Source organism: Periplaneta americana, chromosome 4 (genome assembly GCF_040183065.1).
Source record: "Periplaneta americana isolate PAMFEO1 chromosome 4, P.americana_PAMFEO1_priV1, whole genome shotgun sequence".
NCBI lineage: Eukaryota > Metazoa > Arthropoda > Insecta > Blattodea > Blattidae > Periplaneta > Periplaneta americana.
Window position 1 is genome coordinate 128,817,051 of NC_091120.1, and position 18,470 is coordinate 128,835,520.

At 34.7% G+C, this 18,470-nt stretch overlaps 1 protein-coding gene and 1 long non-coding RNA gene across 3 annotated transcripts in view; one reads left to right on the forward strand and one right to left on the reverse strand.

Moving 5' to 3' along the window:
* The window catches only part of LOC138698192 (5-phosphohydroxy-L-lysine phospho-lyase), a 167,427-nt gene extending 158,101 nt beyond the window's left edge, over nt 1-9,326 (forward strand). For both annotated transcript variants that reach the window (XM_069823954.1, XM_069823955.1), the window contains exon 9: nt 8,030-9,326. In XM_069823954.1, the coding sequence (XP_069680055.1) occupies nt 8,030-8,155 (126 nt within the window). In that variant the 3' untranslated portion in view covers nt 8,156-9,326. The remainder of the gene's footprint in view (nt 1-8,029) is intronic.
* Nucleotides 234-8,082, reverse strand: LOC138698193 (uncharacterized). The gene is made up of 2 exons (XR_011331764.1): nt 7,944-8,082; nt 234-661 (listed from the first exon to the last, which is right to left on the reverse strand). It is a non-coding gene; the product is annotated as an uncharacterized lncRNA (long non-coding RNA).
* Nucleotides 9,327-18,470: the final 9,144 nt, after the last annotated feature.

Consider the following 18,470-nt stretch of genomic DNA (forward strand, 5'->3'; position numbering starts at 1 on the left):
TCTTGATGTCATATATGTTAGCAAAATAGCGTATTAATAATTACAAACCAAGAAAAGAAGCTGCTACCATTATCGTGTTGTGACTGAATTCAGACCATGACTGTTAAGTCGTTCATCTGTGTATAATAGTTATTTTGGAAACAGGAGAAGAAGAATGTGTACTGTACCACATTATACAAGGTGGGCCTTGGGAAATAGTACAAAATAAAAAGACGAATATCAGAACACATGCATAACTATAAAAATTTTATTTATGGCAGTCAGATGTACATGAATTCTCATTTTATGTCTTGAATATAACATCCCGCAAATGGCCCCCATCGGCATTGATGTATTGCTGCAAGCGCTCTCGGAAGTTTCTCATGACAAGTTGAATCATTTAATTGGGAATGGCATGAATCTCTTTTCGGATTGCCATTTTCAAATCCAGAATAGTGTGTAGCTGCCGGGAGAAAACTTCCTCTTTGAGATAACCCCAAAGAAAATAGTCTGGGGCTGTCAGATCTGGAGACCTCGCAGGGCACGTGATATCTCCAAATCGCGAAATCAGTCGATTTGGAAACAACAGGCGTAGTGTAGCCATCGTGTTACGGGCTGTGTGGGCTGTAGTCCCATCTTTTTGGAAAAACGTTGTGTTGATATTATTTCATTCTTAACAATTCTGGAACAAAAGATTATGAAACTGTCATTCAGGAAACGATTGAAAGTAGTTACACTAGGCTTTCAAAGGACGTGATAATGTTGTCTTCTTAATTTGCGTGTTTGAAATATTGATTACCAAACACAAATAACTTGAAGTGAAATATACGGTACCGGTAATTATGAAATGAAGTATAAATATCAAACACGCTTTCTTCAAGATTATGAACACTGTAGTCTTTCAGTAAAAGCATTAAGCAACACGTCCACACCTGTGGAGTAACGGTCAGCGCGTCTGGCCGCGAAACCAGGTGGCCCGGGTTCGAATCCCGGTTGGGGCAAGTTACCTGGTTGAGATTTTTTCCGGGGTTTTCCCTCAACCCAGTACGAGCAAATGCTGGGTAACTTTCGGTGCTGGAAACCGGACTCATTTCACTGGCATTATCACCTTCATTTCATTCAGACACTAAATAAGCTAGATGTTGATACTGCTTCGTAAAATAACCCAATTAAAAAAAAAATTAAAAAAAATAAAGCAACACACAGACGAAATTTGCAAGTTCTTGAATACAGTTATGTTTTCATTAATAATTATTGTTTATTGGTTCAAAATGTTGAGTAGCAATACGTTTCTTCTGGCTGTAACTCACCCTCTTTTAACAATAGAGCCAAGCCTGTCTAGGAATGTCACCGACCCTCCACTTTCTCTTTCCACACCGACTACAGCTGAGCTCCTTAAACAATCTTTCACTTCCCACCCCACTAACCTTAAGGTAGCACACGTCAACACTCAAAGCGTTATTTGTCATTTCAATGAATTCTATTCCATATTCGCTCCAAATGATATGCATGCAATTCTAATTTCCGAAAGCTGGTTGAAACCTACACTGTCCTCTTCTCTTGTAGATATTAATGGTTATGTACTGTGTCGAAATGACAGAACAGGCAAAGGGGGCGGCGGTGTAGCAGCTTACATTAGATCTGATCTTCGACCTAAAGTTATTCTTCATTCTCCCTCAGAGTACAGTGCACGGCCTGAATATTTATTTATTGAAATTTTTGCAAGTCTACAAAAGTGTCTTCTGTGCGTTGTCTATATACCACCGAAGATAAATCATTTAACTGACGTAGAAAATTCACTTTTAGACATTTTGCCGCTTTATGAACACGTTGTAGTAATGGGTGACTGTAACAACAATCTTCTAGTAACGTCCCCTTCCAGTGTACGGCTCTCAAACATGTTTGCGGCCTGCAATATGACAATTCTACCGCTCCAAGCCACTCATCACACAGAGACTGCAGAAACACTACTAGACATCATAGCAACTACAAATCCCCACAAAATAATAACGCACGGACAACTACCGGCGCCTGGGATTTCTGCACATGATATTATATTTGTAGAGTATTCATTGCAGTGTCCTAAGGCAACACCAAAACGCATTCAGTATAGGGATCTGCGACATATCAACGACGCCTCTTTAATTTCTGACGCGTTATTACTGCCATGGCGTGATGTTTGGACTCTCCGTACAGTAGACGAAAAAGTACAAGCTTTTAACAACCTTGTTATTACATTATATGACAAACATGCCCCAATAAAAACTAGACGCATTACGAGACCTCCAGCTCCCTGGATGACTACAGAAATCCGATCATTGATGAGAGACAGAGACGAAGCTTTTCGGAAATTCAAGAGACTAAAAAGTGACATAGATTTCTTGCGGTACAAGCGACTAAGAAATATGACCACACAGACGATTAGAAATGCTAAGCTTAGACATGCTTACAGCCTCATTGAACCTGATATTAGAGCATCCGATATGTGGAGAAATGTTAGGTCAATGGGACTGGGACAATCTAAATCACAAATTGACAATACTATTTGTCTAGATGATTTAAACAGTTACTTCACATCCACCACTACCCACGCACCTGACGCCGCAACGAAACAACAGACTATTAATGAATTAATCTCTACACCCGCCCCAGCACGAGACAAGTTCTTCTTTTCCTACATAACACCTTCTGACGTAAAATCAGCACTAAAGCGCATCAAGTCAAAATCACAAGGAGTAGACAATATAAATATAGAACTTCTGAACAAAATTATGGACATAATTCTTCCGACACTAACCCACATATTCAATGCATCCATAATGACTTCACATTACCCAGACATATGGAAAAAGGCTATTGTTCGTCCCCTTCCTAAAATTAAGTTACCTGTAACACCTAATGACTATAGACCAATTAGTATTCTTCCTGTTCTCTCAAAAGCTTTGGAAAGAATTGTGCACAAACAACTGACAGATTACCTCAATACTCACAATATTCTTGACCCTTACCAATCAGGCTTCAGAACGGGACACAGCACATCGACTGCACTGCTTAAAGTGACTGAGGATATACGTGAAGCTTTAGACAAAAGACAGATCACAATACTAACACTTTTAGACTACTCCAAAGCCTTCGACACTGTAGATGTTGACTTACTAATTGCAAAATTAAGAGTACTGCATTTTTCTGATAATGCGTTAGCGTGGATGGACTCCTATCTTCGTGAACGCCAACAGTGCGTGTCTATTAATAATCGTTATTCCACTTGGCGTACCACGAAGACTGGCGTACCACAAGGCTCTGTCCTAGGACCATTACTATTTTCTATTTATATTAATGATATTTCTTCTAATCTAACATCCTGCCGACACCATATTTATGCTGACGACATACAAATCTATCTGCATACTCGACCTAACTACATAAATGACGCCATAACTAAAATTAATGATGACTTGAATTCTATATCCATATGGTCGAAAACCCACGGACTTAATTTAAATGCAAGTAAATCGCAGGCAATCTTAATAGAACATCAAAGATCGAAGTGTGACAAACAAAATTTGCCACCGATAATTGTAAATAATACTACTATTCCATACAGTACGACCGTGAAGAACCTTGGTATTTATATGGATTGTCACCTGGAATGGAATGAACAAGTGAATCACACTTCCAAAAAAATATTTTCCATTATTCACTCATTAAAGCGACTGAAGAACTTTCTTCCTGATAAATTAAAATTAATCCTTGTACAAACACTCGTGATGCCACACTTTGACTACTGCGATATTATATTAAGTAACCTAAATGCAAATTTGAGCAACAGGCTACAACGTGTGCATAATGCGTGCGTCCGTTATATTTGTAATATTCGTAAGTATGATCATGTTTCCCCGTCTTTCCAAACTCTGTCTTGGCTAAGGCTAAGTGATCGACGAGCTCTGCATTCCCTTGTTCTCTTGTTTCAAATTCTGCGCACCGCTACCCCAATATATTTGGCTTCTCGTTTTCAAAATTTATCCGCATATCATCAGCTAAGTACAAGATCTCATTATAACAATTTACTCATTATACCCTACCACAAGACATCTTTATATTCTTCATCCTATACAGTTTCAGTTGCTAGAAATTGGAACTCGCTTCCGAGTGATATAAGGGGTTGTTGGACAATAGCTTCATTTAGGTCAAAATTACATAAATTCTTACTTAACAGATGAATTGCTGATTAATATTTGTTACTTATAATGAAACTAACATCTGTCCATTCTTATTATTATTATCTTTAATTTCTCTAAATAGATTTACAAAACCTCTAATGACAATTACATTAATATTCTCATTATAGAAATAGAAATATATATATTCTCCCTGTAACATAGTCCTAGTAAGCTTATATTAAATTAATTTTCATCATTTTACTAGCTATCTCAAATATTAAATTAATTATAATTCATTGAATTAAATTAGCTCATAAATTAAGTTACTACTTTACCTTATAGATTTATCTAAATTTAAATAAATGTGTAGTGAAGATTATTGCTGGAGAACCTTTTAAGTGTAGTGAAAATATTTGTAATTTAAATTTATGTATTGTATTGATTAAGGCTGGTTGAGTGGAAGAGAAGGCCTTATGGCCTTAACTCTGCCAGCGAAAATAAAACATTATTATTATTATTATTATTATTATTATTATTATTATTATTTCTTGGCTGTTAGCAAGCTGAAGCAAATAATACAAATACAAGAATTGTGTGAACATGGAGGAGAGCTCTGTGCTTTCATGACCACAATACAAGAAATGAAGTGATGTGGTCAGTAGGCCTACTATGCTAGAGGCTTTCAAAGGACGCGAGGGTCATTATTGATGATGTAAAAGCATTTGACTAGTTTTCTAATTTATTTATTTATTTAGCTAATAATTGTAACATAAAATATAATATATACAGAAAAACTTTAGCTCCCCCCTGAAAGAGTAGAACTCGTGCTCAGGGGCGGATTCCTGATTTGAAATTAAGGCGTATAAAATACAATTTGTCTTACGTCTACTATGTAATTAGAATATATAAATTAAAATTTACAATTTTTCAATTTTTATAAAACCCATACATAACTTATTAATTTTAATACTACAACTATTAGAATTGACGAGATTAGGATATTTAAATATAAATTTGTTATATATTCTTGGGGCTAAATTACTACTATGATTAAATACTGTAGCAGTGTTGCATTTTGGTTCAAACAATCATAAAGAATTCATAGCTTTTGTTTCATAACTATGAGAATACAATTTAAAATTATTTCGATTTTTATATATGAATTTTATTAATACAGTATAATCAATTTGTCTTATGAATAATTTCAAGGAAAAATTGTTCCAGGGCCGGGTATCGATCCCGGGACCCTTCGCTTAGCGTGCGAACGCTCTACCGACTGAGCTATCCCAGGAACCATACACGACACCGTCACAATTTTTCCTTTGTATCTCATACAACTCAAGTGAGCTGACAAGACGCCAGAACTCAACTATGAGTGCACACAATACTCTGTGTGACTTAAATTGTGGCTTTCTGTTAACGTATCACAGTAACGAATGTATTATGCAAATCAAGCTTTCAGGTGATACCTCCCTGTAGAGCAGGTTTGATTAATTTTCAAGGAAAAATTGTTTCGGGTCCGGGTATCGATCCCGGGACCCTTCGCTTAGCGTGCGAATGCTCTACCGACTGAGCTACCCCAGGAACCATACACGACACCGTCACAATTTTTCCTTTGTATCCACACAACTCAAGTGAGCTGACAAGATGTCAGAACTCAACTATGAGTGCACACAATACTCTGTGTGACTTAAATTGTGGCTTTCTGTTAACGTATCACAGTAACGAATGTGTTATGCAAATCTGGCTTTCAGGTGATAGCTCCCTGTAAAGCAGGTTTGAATAATTTCAAGGAAAAATAGTTCCGGGTCTCGGTATCGATCCCGGGACCCTTCGCTTAGCGTGCAAATGCTCTACCGACTGAGCTACCCCAGGAACCATACACGACACCGTCACAATTTTTGCTTTGTATCACACAACTCAAGTGAGCTGACAAGACGCCAGAACTCAACTATGAGTGCACACAATACTCTGTGTGACTTAAATTGTGGCTTTCTGTTAACATATCACTGTAACGAATGTATTAGCATTTTTGTTCAAACAATCTTAAAGAATTCATAGCTTTTGTTTCATAACTATGAGAATACAATTCAAAATTATTTCGATTTTTATGTATGAATTTTATTAATTCAATATAATAAATTTGTCTTGTGTTAAGAACATTAAAGTCTAAAAACAATTTTTGAGATAGCAAATGAATAGGTTTATGAATACATATTTTAATTATTTTTTTCTTTAATAAATAAAGTGGATTAAAATTTGATTTAAATAAGCTACCCCATCCTATAATTCCATACATAATTACCGATTGAAATAAAGTGAAGTATATTGTGCGTAATAAACTTATTTAAAAGCATATGTTGAGAATTTAAATGTAAGTTATACAATTGTAATAAGTTAATACATCAGGTCAGATTATTTTCTTAACTGATGTACTATTGAGCTGGGCTCAGAATTCTTGAACATATTGGAGTTCGTTTTCTCAATTTCATGCCATAATTCCAATACTAAATGATGTTTTTCATTAATTCACAGTCAGTGAACGGAGAGGAATAGTCTTTCTGTAAAAACAATAAAGATTAGTTTAAGGGATTCTTCTGAGTTATTCATCTTTCATTAATCTATAGGCCTACATTTTAAAAAATCTACCTACAAAAATCTGCTCTAAGTTAATTTACAGAAATAATTAAAACCACAATTTTAATTTTCGCAATTTAACTATATTAGTGGTGGCGATTATTGATACAAATCACATAAAAACTGTACACTGAAAAACACGTGTACTTTGCACTACAATTACTCTCGGAATGCTGCTGCCTCACAATAGATGCGACATCTGCGTTGTAGATCCATATAACAATTACGCGAGTTTCCCCACCCTCGTCTTTTATCTTTTCAAGGAGGTCTTCACTTGGCGCTTGTTCAGCCGCATCCAGGTACACGAGTGCTAAAAACATTTATTCTCAACTATCTAAACTGAAAACGTATTGCGCTTTCATATATTTTCTATAAAATGATCTTAAAATTCATGAGATTAATATTAATTCTAATGCCTTAAACTTTCTAGGGGGCTCGCACCTTCGTTTCCTTATGACGAACCGTCCTCTGGAAGCTATTCTCTGACAATAATCTTAGTGAGCCTAGTTAACTTTGGATATTGATGTGAGTTGTATCAGTGTTGGATAAGCTGGGAAATACATTTCGTTTCTAAATTCTAAATCCAAATCATCCTGTAAGAAAATCAATCACGAAATTTGTTTTGATATTTGTGGACACACAAGCAGTAATTATCCTAAGTTAAGATTACTATTAGTATTACCTTAAGATTCAAATTCCCAAGAAAGGAGAGGAAAAGAGCATTTACCATGCTTAGCAATACGATCAAAACTCACGAGTTTAAAACTTTCTGAGGATGACAAATTTCGAAGATCAATAAAAATATTTAGTTAGACTTCCTCAAGAAGGAACTCTGAATGACAGGGCTGTTTCTTGCTCCATGTCCAAATTAAATTCTGCTCTTCAGCACCCTCGCCTACCCTATGATAGTAGCTAATAAACTGAGCCTTATAGGTGTCTCCATGTCAAAAAATATAATTCCCCATAGGTACTCCCAGACTAGTACAGTTCAGGAAGATCTTAGTTAACCACATCCAAAAGCATGAGAAAGCAATCGCAGTAATATGAGTAATTTTGAAAAGAAGATGATAAAAATGGGTACAACAAAAGTATTGTATTTATTATTTTTTTTATTTTAAGTGATTAAAATAAGAGGCATAATCTCTGTGTGTATTTTTATATGGATACCTATTTTAATCTTACGACATTGTCGTTCTGTGGTCTCTTGATTTTTTTATTGCATTGAAAGTTAATATCTTTATCTTTTCCTTTAGGTTTCCATAGAAGAAGGTTCTCCAGTGAGACAGAAGATTGCAGAAGATCCAGATTATGAGAGTTCACGATCTGAAAAGAAAATAAAAATAGATGACAGGCGACCAGAGAAGATGACCAAAGCGTGAAACTAGTTTCTGATAACTCTAGGTGAACAATGTGATCTGCATCTTTTTTACAATAATAATATATACCAGGTTTTATTTATATGGTTGTTACATGAATTTAAATATTTTTCCAGTATGTTCTTACATAATAATGTAAATAAAATAAAAATACCAATGCGTGGAAGTAAAAAATCTCTCCATTTCCAGTGAATTAAAAATAATTAATATTATCTTATTTAGAAGATGTTAATATATTTATTTCACCAGTATTATAATAATACAGTGAGTTAGTTGGGGATGCTTGGGTTTTCATCTGGAGCCGACTCGGCTATCAATGTGTTGGTTACCGCGAAGAACACCATCTTTCACCAATCTTGTCTAATTTCTCTTCCAACAGAACACTGCGTTCTCTTTTCGGTTTTTCATTGTTTACCGAATCTGTCCGCATGAACTTCTTATAAAGTCTTCTTATTGTATTGGCAGCTGGAACAGGTCTCTCTGGAAACTTTTTCCGAAATTTGCGTCTTGTCGCACAAGATTTTCGTTTCTGTATGTATTATATAGATAAGTACGTTCACGTAATGCACATTATGTCAAAGCGTCTGCACTGCGTGCTCTTAAGGACCTGCACGACATTTCCTTAAGAGCGACGATTTCACTTTATCTTGATAGAATGTGAACCTTGTTGGATTTGTACTGCTTGTAGTATGAGCATGCAGTGCAGGCACTTTGACATCCCTAACGTAATGAATAAGTCATCACAACAGTAGCCTGCACGGAGCATTTAAACTTAACTTAAACTTGTAAAATTACAACTTTCACCGCCAACTTACTTCTCACAACACAACTAAAGCAAAACTGCAGTATCACTCATTGCTTGCGTGCGCCAAGAATGGGGACGCACTATTCCCAGTGATCATGCCATTTCTTGGGAGAACGGCTCCTGCAAAACCCAAGCATTCCCAACTAACCTCACTGTATATAAAATGGGTAAAACCAATTTTATTCAATTGTTGTAAATGTAATTTTAACTATGCGGGTCTACCAGTAGAATAGTTTATAGGCCTAATTAAAATTTCTTACAAGAAATAATTCCTAAAAGCTGTAAAGGTTCAGGCCTACTTTTTTGGTGTCTATGTATTTAAAGAAACTGTACCTACACTAATAAAATAGTGCGTGTGAAGTCTTAAAATGTTATTTTAAAATATACCTTTTATATACTTTAATAATGAGATGAATACAGAAATAATATTTAGGGGTACTCTTTTTCATGAAAATATCGTGTGATACAAAAGTCATTTGCCAAATGGAGAAAAGAATATTATTTTGAAATGACAGATGTATGCATACAAATTATTTTCTTTGGAACTAATCTCTTACGAGGGAACATCCCTCAATGTTAAGAAAACTTCTAAACATTTCGTACACCATTTGAATGAGCATCCTGAAAAGTGTTGGAATTTGTAATATTACATCCTGCGATGCACATAATTATGGATGAGTGAGAGGGTGTTTAAGAGGCGTGGGTGGGGATATGCACGGACCAATCGCAGCGCGATCGGTTTTCTGAAATTTCAATTAGTAACGTGGTTGTATTTATTTGTTTGTGTTGTTTGTGTGTTGAGATGTCTTTGTAGTGTGTTTTCTGTTCTGTATGCTATGTTGTATTTCTGTTTTCTGAATGAGGATGCGATCTTGTGTGTGTTTTTGTTTTCTTATGTTAGTGTGATGTATTTCTTGTGCTTGTGTTGTGTTTTGTGTGTTTTTGTGTTTGTTGAGTTTTTGTTTTGTCTTCCTTATGATGTTGTATATTATGTTTGGGTTGTAACCATTTTCTTGTGCTATGTATTTGATTGTGTTCACTTCTTCATTGTAATGTTGTTGGCTCATGGGTATGTTGAGTAATCTGTGTACCATTGTCATGAATGCAGCATGTTTGTGTTGTGTGGGGTGATTAGATGTGTTGTGTATGTGCGTGGTGGTGGTTGGTTTTCTGAATATGAAGGTGTCTAGGAAATTTATGGAGTTATTGTTTTCAAGTTCCAGTGTGTATTGGAGTTTTGGGTGTATTTTGTTTATGTATTGGTGTAGTTTGTGTATTTGTCGTTTGTTTCCTTTGTATATTATGAGTAGCCTATGTCGTCTACGTATCTGTGCCAGTATATTATGTTGTCTGCATATTTGTTGTGTTCATTGTTGAATATGTATGTTTGTTCTATGTTGTGTAAAAATATCTCTGCTAGTATGCTAGATATGGGTGATCCCATTGGCAATCCTTCTATTTGGGTGTAGTATTTGTTGTTATGTGTGAAATAGTTTTGCTTTATTATGATGTCTGTGATTTGGATGATTTCTTGTTATGTGTTGTTGTCTGTGAGCATTTGTTTTAGTATCTGTAATGTGTCTTGTATCGGTATGTTACGGGTGGTGTATAAGTTAGTGATATCGAAAGATGCTAGTGTTGCACTGTGTGGAATGTGTTGTTGTTCTGTTTTATTAACTAGGTCTATAGTGTTTTTTTATTGTTGTCTGTTTTCTGAATTTTATGTTGTTTCTGATGATTTTGTCCATGTGTGAGGCTAGTTTGTGTGCTGGTGCCTGTTTGTAGTTGATTAGAGGTCTGATTGGTATGTTATCTTTATGTATCTTGGGTAGTGTATTGAGTTTAGGTGCTGCTGGTTTGATGGGTTTGAGTTGTTGTTTCATATTGTGTGGTATTACGTGTTTGCTTTTGTTGATTGTGCTTTTTATTGTGTTGTGGTATTGTGTAGTGGGATCTTTTTCAATTTCTGTGATGTTGTTTTGTTTAAAGTATGTTTCTACATAACAAAATAGCAACAAATTCTGTTTCAAAAAGCAACAGATATTGGTTTTTGTAAAACAAAAATTCTTAATTTCGAGGAGTACAAGCAAGGACTGAGAAATTACTTTCAGGAATTTTGGGAACGCATGGATGATTTTGCTACTGAAAATTATCCTCAATCTGAAAGATCATGGCTGGATGCAATCCCTGAGAGTATACGAAAATTGTGTATAGACGATTGTTCAATGAAATTCTGCACGTTATCAGAATTGATATTATTCAAAAGTTTTCTGAAAATTCCAGATTGAAACTTTTGAGTTGCTTGATCATACACAATTTACCACATTTGCGAATTCGCTCCCTGAAGAAATATTGTTAAATCTAAAAGAAAACTATGAAGCTCATTTTGATTTACTGTATTATCAACAGTGTAGTCGGTCTCATCCTATACACTTTCATCTTTCGTGTTTTATGTAAACACGGCCAGGCTTCGGCCTGGTAAATATCCTTACAACTTATGCTACAAGGAAATTATAAAGAAAATTTGAAAATTCAACTCAAACATTCATCAATAAGCGGCTATTTCCAGGAACTCAACTCCCGCATATAACGAAAGCAGACTACTTTATTTTAATCATTTAAAAAAAAAGCATCCCTATGTCAAAATGTCACTCGACACCACTGAATAATTGTTTATAATACACTAGAATCCAGTGGTGGCTCATACATATTTAATGCCTAGTGCCAAAATCAGTGGTAGATCCAGGATACCCTAAGGGGGAGGGTAATTCTTTTTCCTACTATTTCCTCCCTGGATCCGCCTATGGTCTAAACCAAAGACAAGAAATAAGCAATAATAATAATAATAATAATAATAATAATAATAATAATAATAACAATAATAATAATAATAATAATAATAATAATAATAATAATAATAATAATCAGGGAACGGATTTATATGGACTAAAAATATATGAAATATGTAAATATATATGTAGTTATTTTTACCAAAATATGGAATTAAATATGGATTTTTACCAAAATATGGAATTAAATATGGACTTAAAATTATAAAAAAAATGACTATGTACGTTAAATATTGGTACATTTTAATCAAACTAAACAAAAAATATAATGGACGTACCTTATCTTCCAATGTAGTTTCAACAAAACACAATTTTTATTGTCTGTTACCATAACAATAGGTTACAAACATTTCTTTCAAGTGCTGAAAAGTGAATCTTCTTCTATTGTCTCTGAGGATAGATTTATACTGACTAAAAGAGCGTTCGACGTCACAAGAAGTAACTGGTACATAATTCAATTTCACAATGTCTGCTGGGGATAAGTCCAAGTTAATCTTCACTGTTGATTCACCACTCATCACAGCAACAACCTTTTGTAGTTCTTCATATCCAGGGTTTTTTGAAAGTACAGTGTCCACCTTAGCTCTTACTGCATCTGCAACTTTACCTCTACCACGATTCAGTTGTTCCACAGTACTATTTATAATTTCAAAACTTTCAGATAGTGAAAGGTGCCTATTTTGGAGACTTTTGAGCGTTTTTATGATGCATGAAAATGTATGCTGAATGTGAGCTAAGTCATTCTTCACACTTATGTCACAGGTAACTGTTTTCGCAGTATCAATTGAGACTGCATCTTCAGAGTCCAATGCAAGGAGAACATTGTTAATAGAGTCTATATGTTCGGCATAATATTCAACTGCTTCTAGCCATGTACCCCATCTAGTTAAAATTGGCTTTGGTGGCAATGGAATTTCAGGGTACATTTCTTTCAACACGTTAACTCTACTGGGAGCTTTGAGAAATACTTTTTTCACTGATGAAATCAACAAATCTACTTTAGGGAAATTGTCTCTGACCACTTCTGCCACACGATGAAATGCATGCGCCACACAAGTAAAATGAGTCAATTTAGGATATACAACAGATAATGCTTGTCCAGCTTTGACCATATAAGGGGCAGCATCGCTAATAAAGAATAACACATTATCGTACATAATACCCTTTGGCCACAGGATACCCATAGCTTCGTTGAACAGTTTAACTATAGTTTTGTTATTGCACTTTTCTAGAACATCACAATGTAAAAGAATTCGTTCAGAATATTGTTCACTTAACAAACCGATAACTACATTACCAACAAGTCTACCTTCTTTGTCGGGAGTCTCATCAATGGAAACCCAAATTGAACTATCTTTAATTTCATCTCTTATCTTCTGTATTGTCTCATCGTAGATGGATGGAGCATACGTCTTCCTAAGTGTTGACTCATCCGGGATTGTATGTTGAGTATATTTTTCAAGGAATTCCCTGAAGACCTTATTCTTTAGTTTGTAGAGAGGAATATCAGCAGAGATGAGAGAACGGCACAGGTCGATGTTAAACTCAGATCTTACATTCGATGTTGTTGGTTGTGTTAAAAACAATTGTCTCTGCTTGGAATTTAGTTGTTTGTTGGCCTGATGTTTACTAGTTGTAATGTGTTGTTGCACCAGGAACTTTTGTGTAGATGATACTGCACACTGACACAAATTACAAAATAATATTTTATTGTCAGTTGATAAACCATCTTCTTTAAATTCTGAAATGTAACTTGTTAGTTTTGATTTTAAATTGACTGAATGACGTACTTTTGGCATATTTACCGTCTTTATAGTATGATTTACAAAACTGAACCTATGTGTACTCTGACTGGCATTTAACTGTTGAGCTGCACAACTGAAGTCTGTTAAAAATTTTAAATTAAATTAATACAGTTTTGTAACTTACTTTCCCATTGTTGATAGGACTGCTAATTTTCAAATAACTCTGATGTTAAAGGGATTACTGAACATGTGTTTAAATCTCTATTGTTGAAATGTATTTTTAAAAGTTAATGGAATTTTGTTTTGTTTTATTGTTAAACCTAATATAATATGGACTGTTTTATATGAAATATGGAAAATATATGGAAATTAACGAAAATATGTACTAAACTCTAAAATATGGAAAAATATGGAAAATAAAAGTAGGATTTTTCAACCCTACACATTGTGAAACATAAAGATAATGCAAAATATAAATTATATTAGCTTTATAAGTAAATATGTATTTACATATAAATCCTTTCCCTGATAATAATAATTAGAGACGAGAATTCCATGCAAATACATGTTTTTATAGGAACATAGGACATAGCTCAAACTTAGTACTTATCCATTTCATTACTTTCCGGTTCCAAATATGTGTACTTTTCCCGTGCATATTTGCATGTTTTCGACTTTTTAGGGATAAAAACATGCATAATGCATATTTAGGTAATTTTTAGCTTAATAATGCATATAATATACATTACATTCAATTTAAATGCATGTTTTAATGGTTTTGTGTGGACACCACAGTTTCTCGGATTTATGTCCCATATTTTAGCTTCAGGAATCAGGATTGAAGAATAAAAAGGAAAAAAAAAAACTAAATAACAGAAAAATTAAGTAAAATGTTAAGATTTTCACAATAAGGTGTTAGAGGACCTTTCCCTGGACGGAAGTCCACTTTTACAACACTTTACCGACGACCCTCTATACATTGCGTGTCATAAATGAATTTATTACATTGGATATTTTGAGAATAGTAAGAAGAGAGGAAATATAGAGGGTTCAAGGAAATTGCCGACAAATAATTTAGGTCAAAAGCATCCTCTTTCAGGGAGGTTGTAAATTCTCTTCCTTTTCTAGTACTAGTAGCAATTTAGATTCTTCTAAAATGGAATCATCGTTAAACTGTGTTTGCTGTGTGTGAATATCGTAAGTTGTTAATGTGCTTGTTTATTCTGTTTGCGCGGGTTAATGTGGTTCTAATATGTTTCCAATTTAAAGATTCCAAAAGTGTACTCTTTGCACAGTGGATTACTGTAAAGGAAAAGATTTTATTAGGTCAGATGAGGATGTCGTATTTTGCGACTGTTGGAGTAAAGAGTTAAGCAATGCTGTTCTGTTTCCGAACATTTTATATGACAATTTATTGTTCTTTGTAAAAAAATTACAAAACTTGTTTAAAATAATTATTAAATTACGATGTCCGTTTTTAAATCGTATGTAGGTAACCGTAAGGTCTATTATAATTTCAGATGAAATGTACTAAAAAATTTCAAGTCGACCAGCATGTCGCATCTGTTTCACATATTGTAAGAATGAAACAAAAGAAAGAATCTGCAAAGAATTTCATAGATCCCTCACTTATGCCCGTGGAAAAGTGGATGTAGCGGCGAAAAACAAATTGGACAGGGTCATAAATGCTAACCCGGACTGCGGATTCTTTTGTCCAGTGAAGAAGGTTATTTGTGGTGAAAACTTGAATGAAGGATTTGACCTGACACTGTCACAAATATGTTCATTCAAGTTTAAACCCGTAACTTCTTGCAATATAGAGAGGTCATTTTCTGCTTACAAAAACAAATTGGCTGACTGACGGACTGCACCCTTTACCTCTTATTTCAAAATTCCAACCTTGTGCACACAAAATAAATTATTGGCACTGAAGAGTGCCTTTTCGTAAATATAATGATGCGCATTCGACAAACGCAGACAAATCTGCTCTCTCTAGTATTTTAAGACATAATTTGGTAGGTGCAGTCCGTGTTCTAAAATTTTCCCTAATAATAATAATAATAATAATAATAATAATAATAATAATAATAATAATAATAATAATCACTCACCAAAATTTATACAACTGGAGCACTTGAGCACTTTTGTTGACCAGGTTAATGTGTGCGATAGATAAAATCCATTCGCCGATTCTTCTGACTTGAAAATAAATCCATAATTTTTTGTTGAAGTTGTCTATTTTGCAAACAAAACTCCTCAGATTCATCGTGCCCTCTTAGTGCTAAATCTAGTGCCCCACAAAATCGTAAGCAATTTATTATTAAATTTAACACATATCTGTTTTTATCAACTTGCTCATTGTATTTTGCAATCACGAGTCTGTAGTGTGAATTTAACTGATTTTCAATGTTTACTTTACCCAGCATAGACAAACTGAAGACATTATTCATATTAACCTTTGACTTATGATGTGTTTTTATTTTACCCCATAAATGTACTAAATCTGTCACACCCACTTTCGACCAGCTAAGTTCACCTTGGAACAGAACACACGGGAAACAGAAGAACGCATTTTTCACATCACATCCACACAACCAGTTGTTTTTTAAATAAATGTCTGGGTTGAATTTGCGAGATCTGTTAACTTTAGCACTTTGCTGCTTTTGATGAATATTTAAGTGCGGTGTAGGTCTGCCTAATTCTTTAACACGAAGTTTGTTTTCATATGTTAATGTTGAAAACGGAGATTTCAATAAAGCTCCAACCGAGTTCATTTTTTCACAGTACACAACACGATAACACGACCACTATTACGATGACAACCTCACGACTTAACACGTTCACACTACAATTGGTACTGTTGTAGAAATAATAAAGTGAAAACTTTTTCAAGCAAGTTTTCAAGAAACCGGGAGAGATTTTATTATCTTATTGTTGCAGTCTTCGCTTTATGAAACTTGTTCCGACAAAGTGGAAGGGCAGACAGAGCGAGAGGTAGAAAGGGATCGGCGTAGAAAATGGGGATGTATACAGTTTTACAAGCATTGCAAAAGCCAGCGACAATTTGTGCCTGGCACATTTTAGATCATGCTTTAGATGCTGAAAAGGACGAGCGCAGTGTTGCCAACTCATAAATTATATTCCCGTCATAAAACACCTGGAAATCCGTCAGAATCCGTCAAAATTAAAAAAGGACCGACACAATATACCTACTTATATATAAATAAAAAAGCAAATTTTAACACAACTTACCAATCTTGATTAAAGTAATAATTCATCCACATCATCTGCCTCTAGTTCTGCAGTTGATGTGCTGGGTTGGTCTACGCTGCGGTACGCTGCCATTGTGCCAATTTGGTTGAGAACATCGTCTGGTAGGGTACAGTCATGACAGAATTTTTTTACACGCTTAAGTCCAGCACGCACAGTTAGAATCGAATTCACCATATTGGTTTTAAGTCTATTTCTAAGGGAAGTTTTCACATTGTTGAGCATACTAAATGATCTCTCCACGTCAGCATTCGACCACGGTAAAACCAAAATCATCATGGCAAAGTCTGAGAGTTCTTGAAATGGATTTTGAGAACTTACATCCTTATATGACGCGATCTCATGCCAAAATTCAATTGTGTTGGTAACATTTTGCCATTGAACAGTGGTTAATTTAGATCAATAAAAATAAATTTTTATTATTACATTTCCAGTTAACCCTCATTCTTTAGCTAATTCGATTATACTCTCTTTAACTACTCTCAAACACTGTTCTGGTGCAATTAAAAACACTTTTTGCAAAACCTGTACATTCCTCGGCAGTCGCCGTTGGAGTTCGTCTGCTAAGCAAAACAGAAAATTTTCGCACCTATTGCGAAACACTTTTTCATTATCAGGGCTGATTTTATTGTCCTTTTTCAAATCAGTTAATATAATTTCTACTTCATGGCCAAGATAAATATTAGGGGACTTGTATTTTCTAACTTCCACGGTTAGCAGATCTCCCCTATAACCAGGCACAACAATTCGTCTATTAATACCTACAATGAGTAGAATTAAATCTTCAAGAAGCTTCGAAGGATCTGCTGTACTTGACTGGAATGACTTATTGACTTTCTGACATTCTTCTAGATATGGTTTAAGAAATGCAAGATAGAGTTTATTGATGACGTCACAGTACATACCAAATAGGAGTTCAGCTGTGTAGCACCTATTTTGAAGTTTAGATGTCTCAAAATGTGTCTGTAATTCAAGCCACTTATTTAGTATGCGATTAACAGCAATTTCAATCGATAGCCACCTTGTATTTGACTGTTGTACAATTTTAAGGGGATCGGCTCCATCATTTATTGCTTGGAATAAAAACCTATATGTGATCTGTCGAGAAGATGGCTTTGAAAACCAAGAATAAGTTTCAGATATTAAAAATTAAACATTTCTTGGCAACATTTCTGCAGCAGAAGACACAGCTAACTGAACTGAGTGACAAACACATGGAATCAATACAAGATTACTGACTTCCTGTTTCAGTTTCTGATAGACCCCATTGTTAATGCCTACCATTACTGACGCATTTTCGGTCCCCACGCCTCTCATTTGTTTAATGTCTAACCCGTAGTCTGAAAGTAATGACTTTATTGCACTCACAATACAATCTGCATTTCCCTGTTCTAATTCAACAATTCCAAGAAAAGTGGATACAATTGTATGTTGTTGTTTCGAATAATATACAATGCACACAGCCAGTAGTTTTATGACAGAAATATCTGTAGATTCGTCAATAAGAAAACTAAAGTGACCACTATCAATATCGCTCTGTAGTTCTGATTTAAAATGTTGGAAAAGAATATTCCTAATCAAACCACTACACTTTGTGCGGTGAAGTCGTAAAAGAGAAGCATGGTCAGCACCCTTGAAAAATCTCTTGG